Here is a 10,386-nt window from a genome sequence, read left to right on the forward strand (position 1 = left end):
CAAATGGAATCTGAAAGTTGCACTTCCACGGCCAGCGTTTCCCTTTCTGCGGTTTCCTTCTCCAGCTCAGCAAATCGGGGTGCTCTGACATAATTTCCCTGGTATCATGGACTCATTTTCTTTCCTTGAAAGCCTGTGCGGGCCACGTGGCCGGGGAGGAAAGGAGGGCATGGCCACAGGGCTGAGCCTTGTGCAGAGCCCTGCAGAGCCCAGCTCCAGCCCTGCTTCAGATGCCTCAGCTCCGCAGCACCATGAAGTTCTCTGCAGCCGCTCTGGTCGCTCTCCTCCTCGTGGCTGCCTGCTCCCCATCTGAGGCCCATCTCAGTGAGTCCAGCATTGCTGCACCCTCCCTGGGGCGCACTGTGCCATTGCTCCATAGGAGCTGCTGGGGCAGAGCGTGAGCTCCATCCCCATCAGGAGGGGGAGAGCTGGGAGCAGGAGGTCAACGCTGGGACCCAGGGAATAGCACACAAGAGGGGACATGGGAGACGGCAAATCCTCCGGGAACCCCTGTGTCTGGGGTCTCCCCAGGGCTCTCTGTCTCTGCCCTCACAGATGGTGTCCCCACCACGTGCTGCTTCACTTACCAGCAACGCCCCATCCCACGGCACCTCATCACCCCTGCTTATATCACCAGCAGCAGCTGCAGCCAGCCAAGAGTGATGGGAGTAGCTCTGGGGGCTAAGAGGGCAATGTCCACATCCCTCTGCCCCAGCCATGGCTGGGGAACTATCGCAGGCACCCCCGCTGCCCCGGCCGAGCACTCTAACGTGGGACTTGTCCTGGCAGCATGATCATCACCAAGAAGGAGCTGTGCACAGATCCCAGGGGTCCTGGCTGCAGGCACATCTGCAGCGCTTCCAGAGCCTGAAGAACTGACCCTTCCCCTTTGCCACCCGTCATGCCCCTGGTGCTTCCCCAGCCCCGAGTACACAAGAGACCACTTGGACTGCAGCCTTCTTCAGTGGGAAAGCTTTCTATTTAACTTAATTAAACAAAGTACTTTTTGCTAAAAAGAGGGGGGAAAAAACACCAAATAAAATAAATTATATCAAAAGTAATAATTTAAACTGAAAATTATTTAAACCATATCAATTTACTTGCTAATGAACAGTCAGGAGTTTCAATGCCTGAATAAAGTATTTGTGTTATCAACTCCTTTGTGTGCTCTGAGGTCCCCGCTGGAGCCCCGATGGGAGAGACAAGACCCATGGTGACACCCATGCTCTCCACGCATCCTAGGGTCACTGCTCTCTCTGGAACAGAGCATCCTCAGCCCCACAGCATCCCCCATGGTGCCTCCCCCTCCGGAACCTGGGTTCAGCTCCAGTGCCACCAGCATCTCCACTGGGTGCCCAGTGCCAGCTCCTATTTGGGAAGCAGCCCGGCATCCCCTGTGATGCCAGGAGGAGGTTGGGGACAAAGCAGCGGCTCTTGCCCTGCAGCGCTCAGGCGCAACCAGCAAACCCACGTCTGTGAAGCTCCAAGTTTTATTAGAGAGAACCCGCACATCTCTAGGGTAGGGTCTGGGAGGGCAGGTTGGTGTCGGGGTGCCGACGGCGAGGAGAAGCCAGACACAACAACCCAATATGAGCGATAAACAAGCTTCTATTTTATTCGTGTTGTACATGCTTCTATCCTCGTAGCGTTAATTATGCCTCCCTGTTTACAAGGGTCTTCAACCGCAGCTCCGCCCCTAGGGACTTTCCCCAGAGGTCAAGGACAGTGTGCCCTTCAGCTTAAGTCATGTACATGTGAGGCCTACACTTTGCTTTGCTGGCACAAGGCCTCCAAGGATCCATGGCCTTGCTCCTGGAGCCATTCTGCAACAATTCCCCCTTTTTTCTTTCGTGCGAGCAAAACATTGTTGGTCATTCTGCTCACTTGTTTCATTAAACAACCATAAACAAGTTTAACAATTATAACGATTAAAATAATAACGATACATAAGCGCAATCCTTCAAGTAACAGTATTTTAAGCCAACCTGTAATGCCCCATGAGGACAACCCTTTAGTTATCCCCAGGTCATTACTCACTTGCAATTGCTGGCTAAGCTGAGTCAGGGCTTTCAGCTGGGCGTGTATCTAATTAGAATGATCAGAAAGATTCATGCAACACATTCCATCAAATTCTTCACATCCATGTTCTTGTGCTAACAACAAAAAGTCTATAGCGGCTCTGTTTTGCAGTGTTGCATGTCTTACAGAGTCAACATCAAACAACAAGTCAGAAATTGCCTTCGATGTAGCATTTGTCTGCTTAGCAAGCCAGCAACCTAGCCTGTTTAACTGAGCCAAGGCCCCGGCCGAGGCCACACCTGGCGCGAAAAAAGAAGCTGCTATAATTGCGTCAGGGAACCAATATTTTACATCAGCTCTACAATCAACAGTAAAACTGTGTACAAAGCATTTCAAGCGCCTTAAATGGTGCTGTCAAACATATTAAGAATCACTGAGGTGTTGGGGGTCAACAATGTCAGCCTTCCAATGGAGCAAGGTCCCTGTTGTGGCGGGCCGTAGGCCGGCTGTGGGCCGCAGCTCCCAGCCGGTGATGTCGCAGTTGGTGCTGACCACTGGGCGGAGGCTTGAACGGGGGCTGCAATTGTTGTCTGCGTGCGGCGGCCATTTGCGCTCCTCTGTCCGTTTCCCAAACGGCTGCAGGCTTCTGTGCTGTGGTTGTATAATTAGAGCATCACACAGCCCTTCTGCAGTTCTGTTTCATAAGTCCTTCCCTTTGCTTGTCTCGCACAAGGCCTCCAAGGATCCATGGCCTTACTCCTGGAGCCCTTCTGCAACGTCGGGGCGTCCTGCCGGGATCCCAGCCTCTTCGTCCCCAGGTGAGGTGTCAGGAGCTGGGACACTGTGTGAGGGTCCCTGTGCCAGTGGGTCCAGCACCTGGCCTGGCAGCAAGGCGGGCACTGCAAGGGGCAGGGGAATGATGAGCACAGCTAGCCTGTGCCACGCTCGCTCCCTCCCTCCCTCCATCACAGCCCTGAGCCTGTCCCCATGTCCCAAGTAGCAGTGGTGGCCACATGGCTCTTGGGATCTTGTGTCCCGCCCCCCAACTTGCAGGCCTCACCAGTGCCCGTGTCGCTGCAGTCACAGCATTCCCAGGAATCCACCTCCTCTCCCAGGTTGGAGCAGCGCCGGTGGGTCCCTCTGGAGCCACAGGAGTGGCAGAGCAACAGTCGCCAGGGCTGGGGGGCAATGGGACCCATTGCAACCAAAGGCCCCCTGAGATGGATGGGGGTTGCCAGCCTGGTACCTCCATCGCCACCCGAAGGGGGCGACCTCAGGGACCACCAGCACTCACCCATTCTCCTCTGCCTCCTCCCGTCCCGCGGGGCACAGGCACTGGCTGGTGTCGCAGGATCTGTGCCGCTCATAAAGGCTGGCAAAGGCTCCATTCTCCTCCCAGGCAGCATCCCTGTGGGACCAGAGGAGCGCTCAGGCCTGGGGATGTGGGGAGGCAGGAGGGGATCGGCCAGAGCAACGCAGAGGGGAAGGAGGCATGGGGAGGGCACCGACCTGTCTGGGATTTTGATGCCCAGGCGGAACATCTCTTTTTGGAAAGTGTCCTTGTCATTGCAGAGAGGGCAGCGGAAGTAGTGCAGGGCAGAGCGCAGCGCCTGGCCCTGGGACAGACACAGCATCAGCACCAGCGGTGGTGGGGTCCCATTCACCCTCCCCAGGAGCTTGGTGATGGGGTGACCAGGGTCCATGACGTCGTGGTACTGGAGGTGCTTGCTGCTGCCTACCTGAATACAGTGGCGGTGGAACCAGGCGCTGGTGCAGGTGGGACAGACCAGGGTGTCATAGCACGGCCGCTCCGCCACCACCTCCTGGCAGATGAGGCACAGGCTCTGCTCCTGCTGCACCGCCCGCACCCGCTGCAGCGGCCGGTGCTTCCAGCAGAAGGACCTGCGGACAGAGGTGATGATTCAGCCCCAGCTCTCGGCCATCCCGGCCCTGGCTCTGGTACCCCAGGGCGGTGACACTCACTTGTACTCCCCAGAGAACTGGGAGATGCAGCCCCGCTCGCTGCCGCAGGGGTCGTGGAAGGTGCGGGGACAGCGCCGGGCTCTGCAGGTGACCGAGGCGCCCGGCTGGCGGCATATGCAGCACCTCTGGGGATGACAGGAGGTGAATGGTGTCAGTGCCACATAGAACCATAGAGCCATGGAATCAACCAGGTTGGGAAAGACCTTCAAGCTCATCCAGTCCAACCGTTCCCCAGCACTGCCAAGGCCACCACTAAGCCATGGCACTGAGGGCCTCACCTACATGGGGTGTGAACACTTGCAGGGACGGTGACTGCAGCACTGCCCTGGGCAGCCTGTTCCAATGCCTGAGCACCCTCTGGGGAAGGAATTGTTCCTCAGCTCCATCTAAACCTGCCCTGGTGCAGCTTGAGGCCGGTTCCTCTTGTCCCATCCCTTGTTTCTTGGGAGCAGATACCGCTCCCTCCTGTCAGGCAGTTGTAGAGAGCTCTAAGGTCCCCCCTGAGAAATTCTCTTCTCCAGACTAGCGCCCTGCCCCCCCCCCAGGTCCCTCAGCCATTCCCCATCAGGCTTGTGCTCCAGGCCCTGCACCAGCTCCGTTGCCTGTGGGGAGCGAAGGCGAAAAGATTGGCATGAAAAAGAGTTTGGGAATGAGCTCCGAAGCCTTGGTGCTTTGACAAGCCCTGCGGCAATGAGCTGGGGCCTTGAAGGCCAGACAATGTGGGGGCTGTGAGAGGGTCTGCAACGCCGTGATTGGACTATTTACCTGGAGAGTTTCACCGTGGCCAATGAGATTGAACGTTGTATGCATGTGCAGGTTGGGAAAGGACCCACCAAGGGGATAAAAAAGGCTTGGTGGGAATAAAGGAGGATTTGAGGCTCTGCATCAACTTGAGTCCCTGTCGTGAAACTCCACAATTGCCCTTCTCTGGAGCCATGCCCCTGGGGATTCCTGTTTGCCCTCATCCAGCACAACCCCACCACGTTCCAGTGACACCGGACCACTGATAAATCCACTTTGTCTCTCCCAGTCCCAATTTCCAGAAAAGAGGACTTTTTGGATCAAGGGGCATCTGGGCAGTTGCTTGCAGCCAGCTGCCAGAGCATCCCTGGGGGATTGCTGGGCTGTGCAGTGCTGGACATAGGGAATGGAGACCGTGATGCCCTCAGGCCTCACCTTCTGTGCCACCCGCTTCAGCTCCTCCTTGATGTCAGGGAAGAGGAAGCCGTAGAAGCCCTCTTCATCGGCCCCTCTCTGTTGCAGCCTGCCGGCGTGGTACTGCAAGAGGGGAGAAGAGGGTATGTGCCAGGGGCTGCTGGCGGTGCGGGGCCGTGGAGAGGGGGGTGTCAGGACCAGGCACTCACCAGGCAATTTTCATGCACGCAGAAACCACCCTGACGGCAAAGCTGTCCCACCACCTCGGGGTTGCAATCGGCCCGCCGGCAGAACCCGCACACTGCAGGGGGGGCAGCAGCATCACCCCCTGCACTGTGACGGGGTCCCAGTGTAATGCTGGGAGCGGGATGGGGGAGAGACGCAACCACCTTCCTATGGTGCTTGCGTCCACAGTCCCCTCTGGCAGGGTCCCAGCGGGATGCTGTGCACTCACCTTCCTCACCAGGGCCGTCCTGCTGCCTCTTGCACTGGGGAGGCGCACAGGAGGGCTCGTTCTCCTCTGGCAGCGCTGCTGGACACGGGGCCTTGCGGCGCCGTGATTTGCGCTTCATCACTGCAAGTGGCTGCAGCCAAGGAGGTGGCTGGGCCTGGCAATGTTGGTTTGCTCAAAGACCCTACTGATGTGGGGCTGCGGGGGGGCGCCCTTTAAGTGCAGGGTGATTGTGATGCGGCAGCGCACGAGGGCTCCGCCCGGGGCATCTGGAATGCGGGGAGAGGCACAGGGCTGCGATCCAGGGACAGATGGAGGGAGGGAGCGTGGTGTGGGCTGGCTCTGCTCATCGTCTCCCTGCCCCTCGCAGTGCCCACCTTGCAGCCAGCCCAGGCGCTGGACCCACCGGCACGGGACCCACCAGTACAGGGGGACGATGGCTTCCCTGGCCCTGCTGCCGCGCTATTGCTGATACAAACCAGGATGCCGTTGACCTTCTTGGCCATCTGGCCACAGACGTGGCTCAGCTTTAGCTGGCTTTTGACCACCACCCCAAGCCATTTCCACCAGCCTCTTTTCCCTGGTGCATGGAGTTGTTGTGACCCAAGTGCAGCATTAGCACTGAGCCTTGGTGAACCTCGCCTGGGCATGGGCTGCTTCATCTTGGAGGGGATCGGCCGTACCCCTTTTTGGTTTCCCTGCCCTTCCAGGCCTCCTGGACTATTCCTGGGTCCCCGTGGTGAGAACAAATGCTGATGTGACCCGTTTATCCCGCAGGATTTATCCAGTCTCACTCCAGCAGCAGATCCGCATGAGATCTTGTATTAAACCTATTGAGCAATGTACGGCTTATGGGGAAGGCAGCTTCACGCGGACGTGCGGGTTGACTGCTTCTGCCGCTGGTGCTGCTGGGACGAGTCCTGGACCACGCAGAACCTCTTTCCCATTCTGCAGCTCCACGCTGCGGGGGAGAGAAGGGCTGCGTTAGATGGGGGAATGCAGGGTGAGCCATGCCCTGGGGTGCCCTGCAGCATCCTTTCCCCACATCCCCCCAAAGGTCTGACTTTAAGCAATCTGGAGCCTTGGCTTCCTTCCCGCTTTTCTTGATGGCAGCTGAAATGGGGAGTTCTGGGGCTCTTTGGGCTAGAGCAGTGAGAAAGGAAGTGCATGGGAAGAGCCAGTGCAGTCCCCCCTTCATGGCACCCTTTGGGGGTGGCTTGTCTTGGGGCTTCCTGAAAGGCAGAACAAGGAAGGAACGTAGGGAAGAGCACAGGGAAGGTGGCTGAGTGAGGGTGAGGAGCTGGGTGCCAGGGAGGAAGGCTGGCTTGGGGTACTCAGCGCAGAGTCTTGTGGGAGCAGTGGGAAGGTATCTCCTGGTAGCTCTTGATGAGGAGGGCAGGGATTTTCTGCCGGATGAACACGTCCTTGTAGCAACAATTGCTATAGGGGCTGCAGACTGAGAGGAGGCAAAAGGCATTGGTGCTTTCCCACCCCTGGCACAAGGGATGTGGGGGTACCCCTGAGACTCTCTTGCTCCCTTCTGCTACAAGGGGTCCCCTCTCACATCCCTGGCAGTGCTGCTTTGCTGCAGGGTAGGAACCCCCTGTTTCCCTGCCCACGGAGGGCTTACTACTGATCTCCCCAGCCTGGGTGCCAGGTCTGACGCTAACTCTGAATCTCTGCTCTGATCAGGGGAGCAGGGTGAGAAAGGCTGTTTGTGCCAAAATTGGGACTAAGCTGGGAGCTTTCTCCTGGCAGTGGTCTTCTGCCAGCAACAGCAGCAGAGCCTGGGGGTGTCCATCCACAGAGCAGCTCCTCAGCTCTTCAACACGGCGATGCTGCAAAGCAATTCCCTGCCTGGAGCTTGCTGCCTCCTTGGGATTGCCACTGGGGCTCTGGCCATGGAGCTTTGTGCCTCAGCCTGGCTCATGCCTGGTGGGGGATCCTTGCAGCAGTGGCAGTGTTGGTGCTGTGGCGTTTGGGGCACCCAAATGGAATCTGAAAGTTGCACTTCCACGGCCAGCGCTTCCCTTTCTGCGGTTTCCTTCTCCAGCTCAGCAAATCGGGGTGCTCTGACATAATTTCCCTGGTATCATGGACTCATTTTCTTTCCTTGAAAGCCTGTGCGGGCCACGTGGCCGGGGAGGAAAGGAGGGCATGGCCACAGGGCTGAGCCTTGTGCAGAGCCCTGCAGAGCCCAGCTCCAGCCCTGCTTCAGATGCCTCAGCTCCGCAGCACCATGAAGTTCTCTGCAGCCGCTCTGGTCGCTCTCCTCCTCGTGGCTGCCCGCTCCCCATCTGAGGCCCATCTCGGTGAGTCCAGCATTGCTGCACCCTCCCTGGGGCGCACTGTGCCATTGCTCCATAGGAGCTGCTGGGGCAGAGCGTGAGCTCCATCCCCATCAGGAGGGGGAGAGCTGGGAGCAGGAGGTCAACGCTGGGACCCAGGGAATAGCACACAAGAGGGGACATGGGAGACGGCAAATCCTCCGGGAACCCCTGTGTCTGGGGTCTCCCCAGGGCTCTCTGTCTCTGCCCTCACAGATGGTGTCCCCACCACGTGCTGCTTCACTTACCAGCAACGCCCCATCCCACGGCACCTCATCACCCCTGCTTATATCACCAGCAGCAGCTGCAGCCAGCCAAGAGTGATGGGAGTAGCTCTGGGGGCTAAGAGGGCCATGTCCACATCCCTCTGCCCCAGCCATGGCTGGGGAACTATCGCAGGCACCCCCGCTGCCCCGGCCGAGCACTCTAACGTGGGACTTGTCCTGGCAGCATGATCATCACCAAGAAGGAGCTGTGCACAGATCCCAGGGGTCCTGGCTGCAGGCACATCTGCAGCGCTTCCAGAGCCTGAAGAACTGACCCTTCCCCTTGCCACCCGTCATGCCCCTGGTGCTTCCCCAGCCCCGAGTACACAAGAGACCACTTGGACTGCAGCCTTCTTCAGTGGGAAAGCTTTCTATTTAACTTAATTAAACAAAGTACTTTTTGCTAAAAAGAGGGGGAAAAAAACACCAAATAAAATAAATTATATCAAAAGTAATAATTTAAACTGAAAATTATTTAAACCATATCAATTTACTTGCTAATGAACAGTCAGGAGTTTCGATGCCTGAAGAAAGTATTTGTGTTATCAACTCCTTTGTGTGCTCTGAGGTCCCCGCTGGAGCCCCGATGGGAGAGACAAGACCCATGGTGACACCCGTGCTCTCCACGCATCCTAGGGTCACTGCTCTCTCTGGAACAGAGCATCCTCAGCCCCACAGCATCCCCCATGGTGCCTCCCCCTCCGGAACCTGGGTTCAGCTCCAGTGCCACCAGCATCTCCACTGGGTGCCCAGTGCCAGCTCCTATTTGGGAAGCAGCCCGGCATCCCCTGTGATGACAGGAGGAGGTTGGGGACAAAGCAGCGGCTCTTGCCCTGCAGCGCTCAGGCGCAACCAGCAAACCCACGTCTGTGAAGCTCCAAGTTTTATTAGAGAGAACCCGCACATCTCTAGGGTAGGGTCTGGGAGGGCAGGTTGGTGTCGGGGTGCCGACGGCGAGGAGAAGCCAGACACAACAACCCAATATGAGCGATAAACAAGCTTCTACTTTATTCGTGTTGTACATGGCTTCTATCCTCGTAGCGTTAATTATGCCTCCCTGTTTACAAGGGTCTTCAACCGCAGCTCCGCCCCTAGGGACTTTCCCCAGAGGTCAAGGACAGTGTGCCCTTCAGCTTAAGTCATGTACGTGTGAGGCCTACACTTTGCTTTGCTCGCACAAGGCCTCCAAGGATCCATGGCCTTGCTCCTGAAGCCATTCTGCAACAATTCCCCCTTTTTTCTTTCGTGCGAGCAAAACATTGTTGGTCATTCTGCTCACTTGTTTCATTAAACAACCATAAACAAGTTTAACAATTATAACGATTAAAATAATAACGCTACATAAGCGCAATCCTTCAAGTAACAGTATTTTAAGCCAACCTGTAATGCCCCATGAGGACAACCCTTTAGTTATCCCCAGGTCATTACTCACTTGCAATTGCTGGCTAAGCTGAGTCAGGGCTTTCAGCTGGGCGTGTATCTAATTAGAATGATCAGAAAGATTCATGCAACACATTCCATCAAATTCTTCACATCCATGTTCTTATGCTAACAACAAAAAGTCTATAGCGGCTCTGTTTTGCAGTGTTGCATGTCTTACAGAGTCAACATCAAACAACAAGTCAGAAATCGCCTTCGATGTAGCATTTGTCTGCTTAGCAAGCCAGCAACCTAGCCTGTTTAACTGAGCCAAGGCCCCGGCCGAGGCCACACCTGGCGCGAAAAAAGAAGCTGCTATAATTGCGTCAGGGAACCAATATTTTACATCAGATCTACAATCAACAGTAAAACTGTGTACAAAGCGTTTCAAGCGCCTTAAATGGTGCTGTCGAAACATATTAAGAATCATTGAGGTGTTGGGGGTCAACAATGTCAGCCTTCCAATGGAGCAAGGTCCCTGTTGTGGCGGGCCGTAGGCCGGCTGCGGGCCGCAGCTCCCAGCCGGTGATGTCGCAGTTGGTGCTGACCACTGGGCGGAGGCTTGAACGGGGGCTGCAATTGTTGTCTGCGTGCGGCGGCCATTTGCGCTCCTCTGTCCGTTTCCCAAACGGCTGCAGGCTTCTGTGCTGTGGTTGTATAATTAGAGCATCACACAGCCCTTCTGGAGTTCTGTTTCATAAGTCCTTCCCTTTGCTTGTCTCACAAGGCCTCCAAGGATCCATGGCCTTACTCCTGGAGCCCTTCT

At 56.5% G+C, this 10,386-nt stretch overlaps 3 protein-coding genes across 3 annotated transcripts; 2 read left to right on the forward strand and 1 right to left on the reverse strand.

Moving 5' to 3' along the window:
• Positions 1-214: 214 nt before the first annotated feature.
• On the forward strand, positions 215-958 carry LOC133215433 (C-C motif chemokine 4-like). Its single transcript, XM_061359461.1, has 3 exons — positions 215-324; positions 556-664; positions 790-958. Exons 1-3 carry the CDS (start codon positions 231-233, stop codon positions 869-871), a joined length of 285 nt encoding a protein of 94 aa, XP_061215445.1. The 5' UTR covers positions 215-230; the 3' UTR covers positions 872-958.
• Positions 959-3,309: 2,351 nt separating this feature from the next.
• On the reverse strand, positions 3,310-3,896 carry LOC133215432 (PHD finger protein 7-like; the record flags this gene model as incomplete). Its single annotated transcript, XM_061359459.1, has 3 exons — positions 3,310-3,427; positions 3,529-3,635; positions 3,759-3,896. Coding segments are annotated over 3 exons (363 nt in total), but the record flags the coding sequence as incomplete, so codon positions are not given.
• Positions 3,897-7,796: 3,900 nt separating this feature from the next.
• LOC133215434 (C-C motif chemokine 4-like) lies at positions 7,797-8,467 on the forward strand. The gene is made up of 3 exons (XM_061359462.1): positions 7,797-7,920; positions 8,152-8,260; positions 8,386-8,467. Exons 1-3 carry the CDS (start codon positions 7,827-7,829, stop codon positions 8,465-8,467), a joined length of 285 nt encoding a protein of 94 aa, XP_061215446.1. The 5' UTR covers positions 7,797-7,826.
• The last annotated feature ends 1,919 nt before the right edge of the window (positions 8,468-10,386 follow it).

The sequence above is a fragment of the Neopsephotus bourkii genome, unplaced genomic scaffold (genome assembly GCF_033783945.1).
Source record: "Neopsephotus bourkii isolate Nb327-2 ecotype Australia unplaced genomic scaffold, CSIRO-AGI_Nbou_v1 NB_983, whole genome shotgun sequence".
Classification (NCBI taxonomy): Eukaryota; Metazoa; Chordata; class Aves; order Psittaciformes; family Psittacidae; genus Neopsephotus; species Neopsephotus bourkii.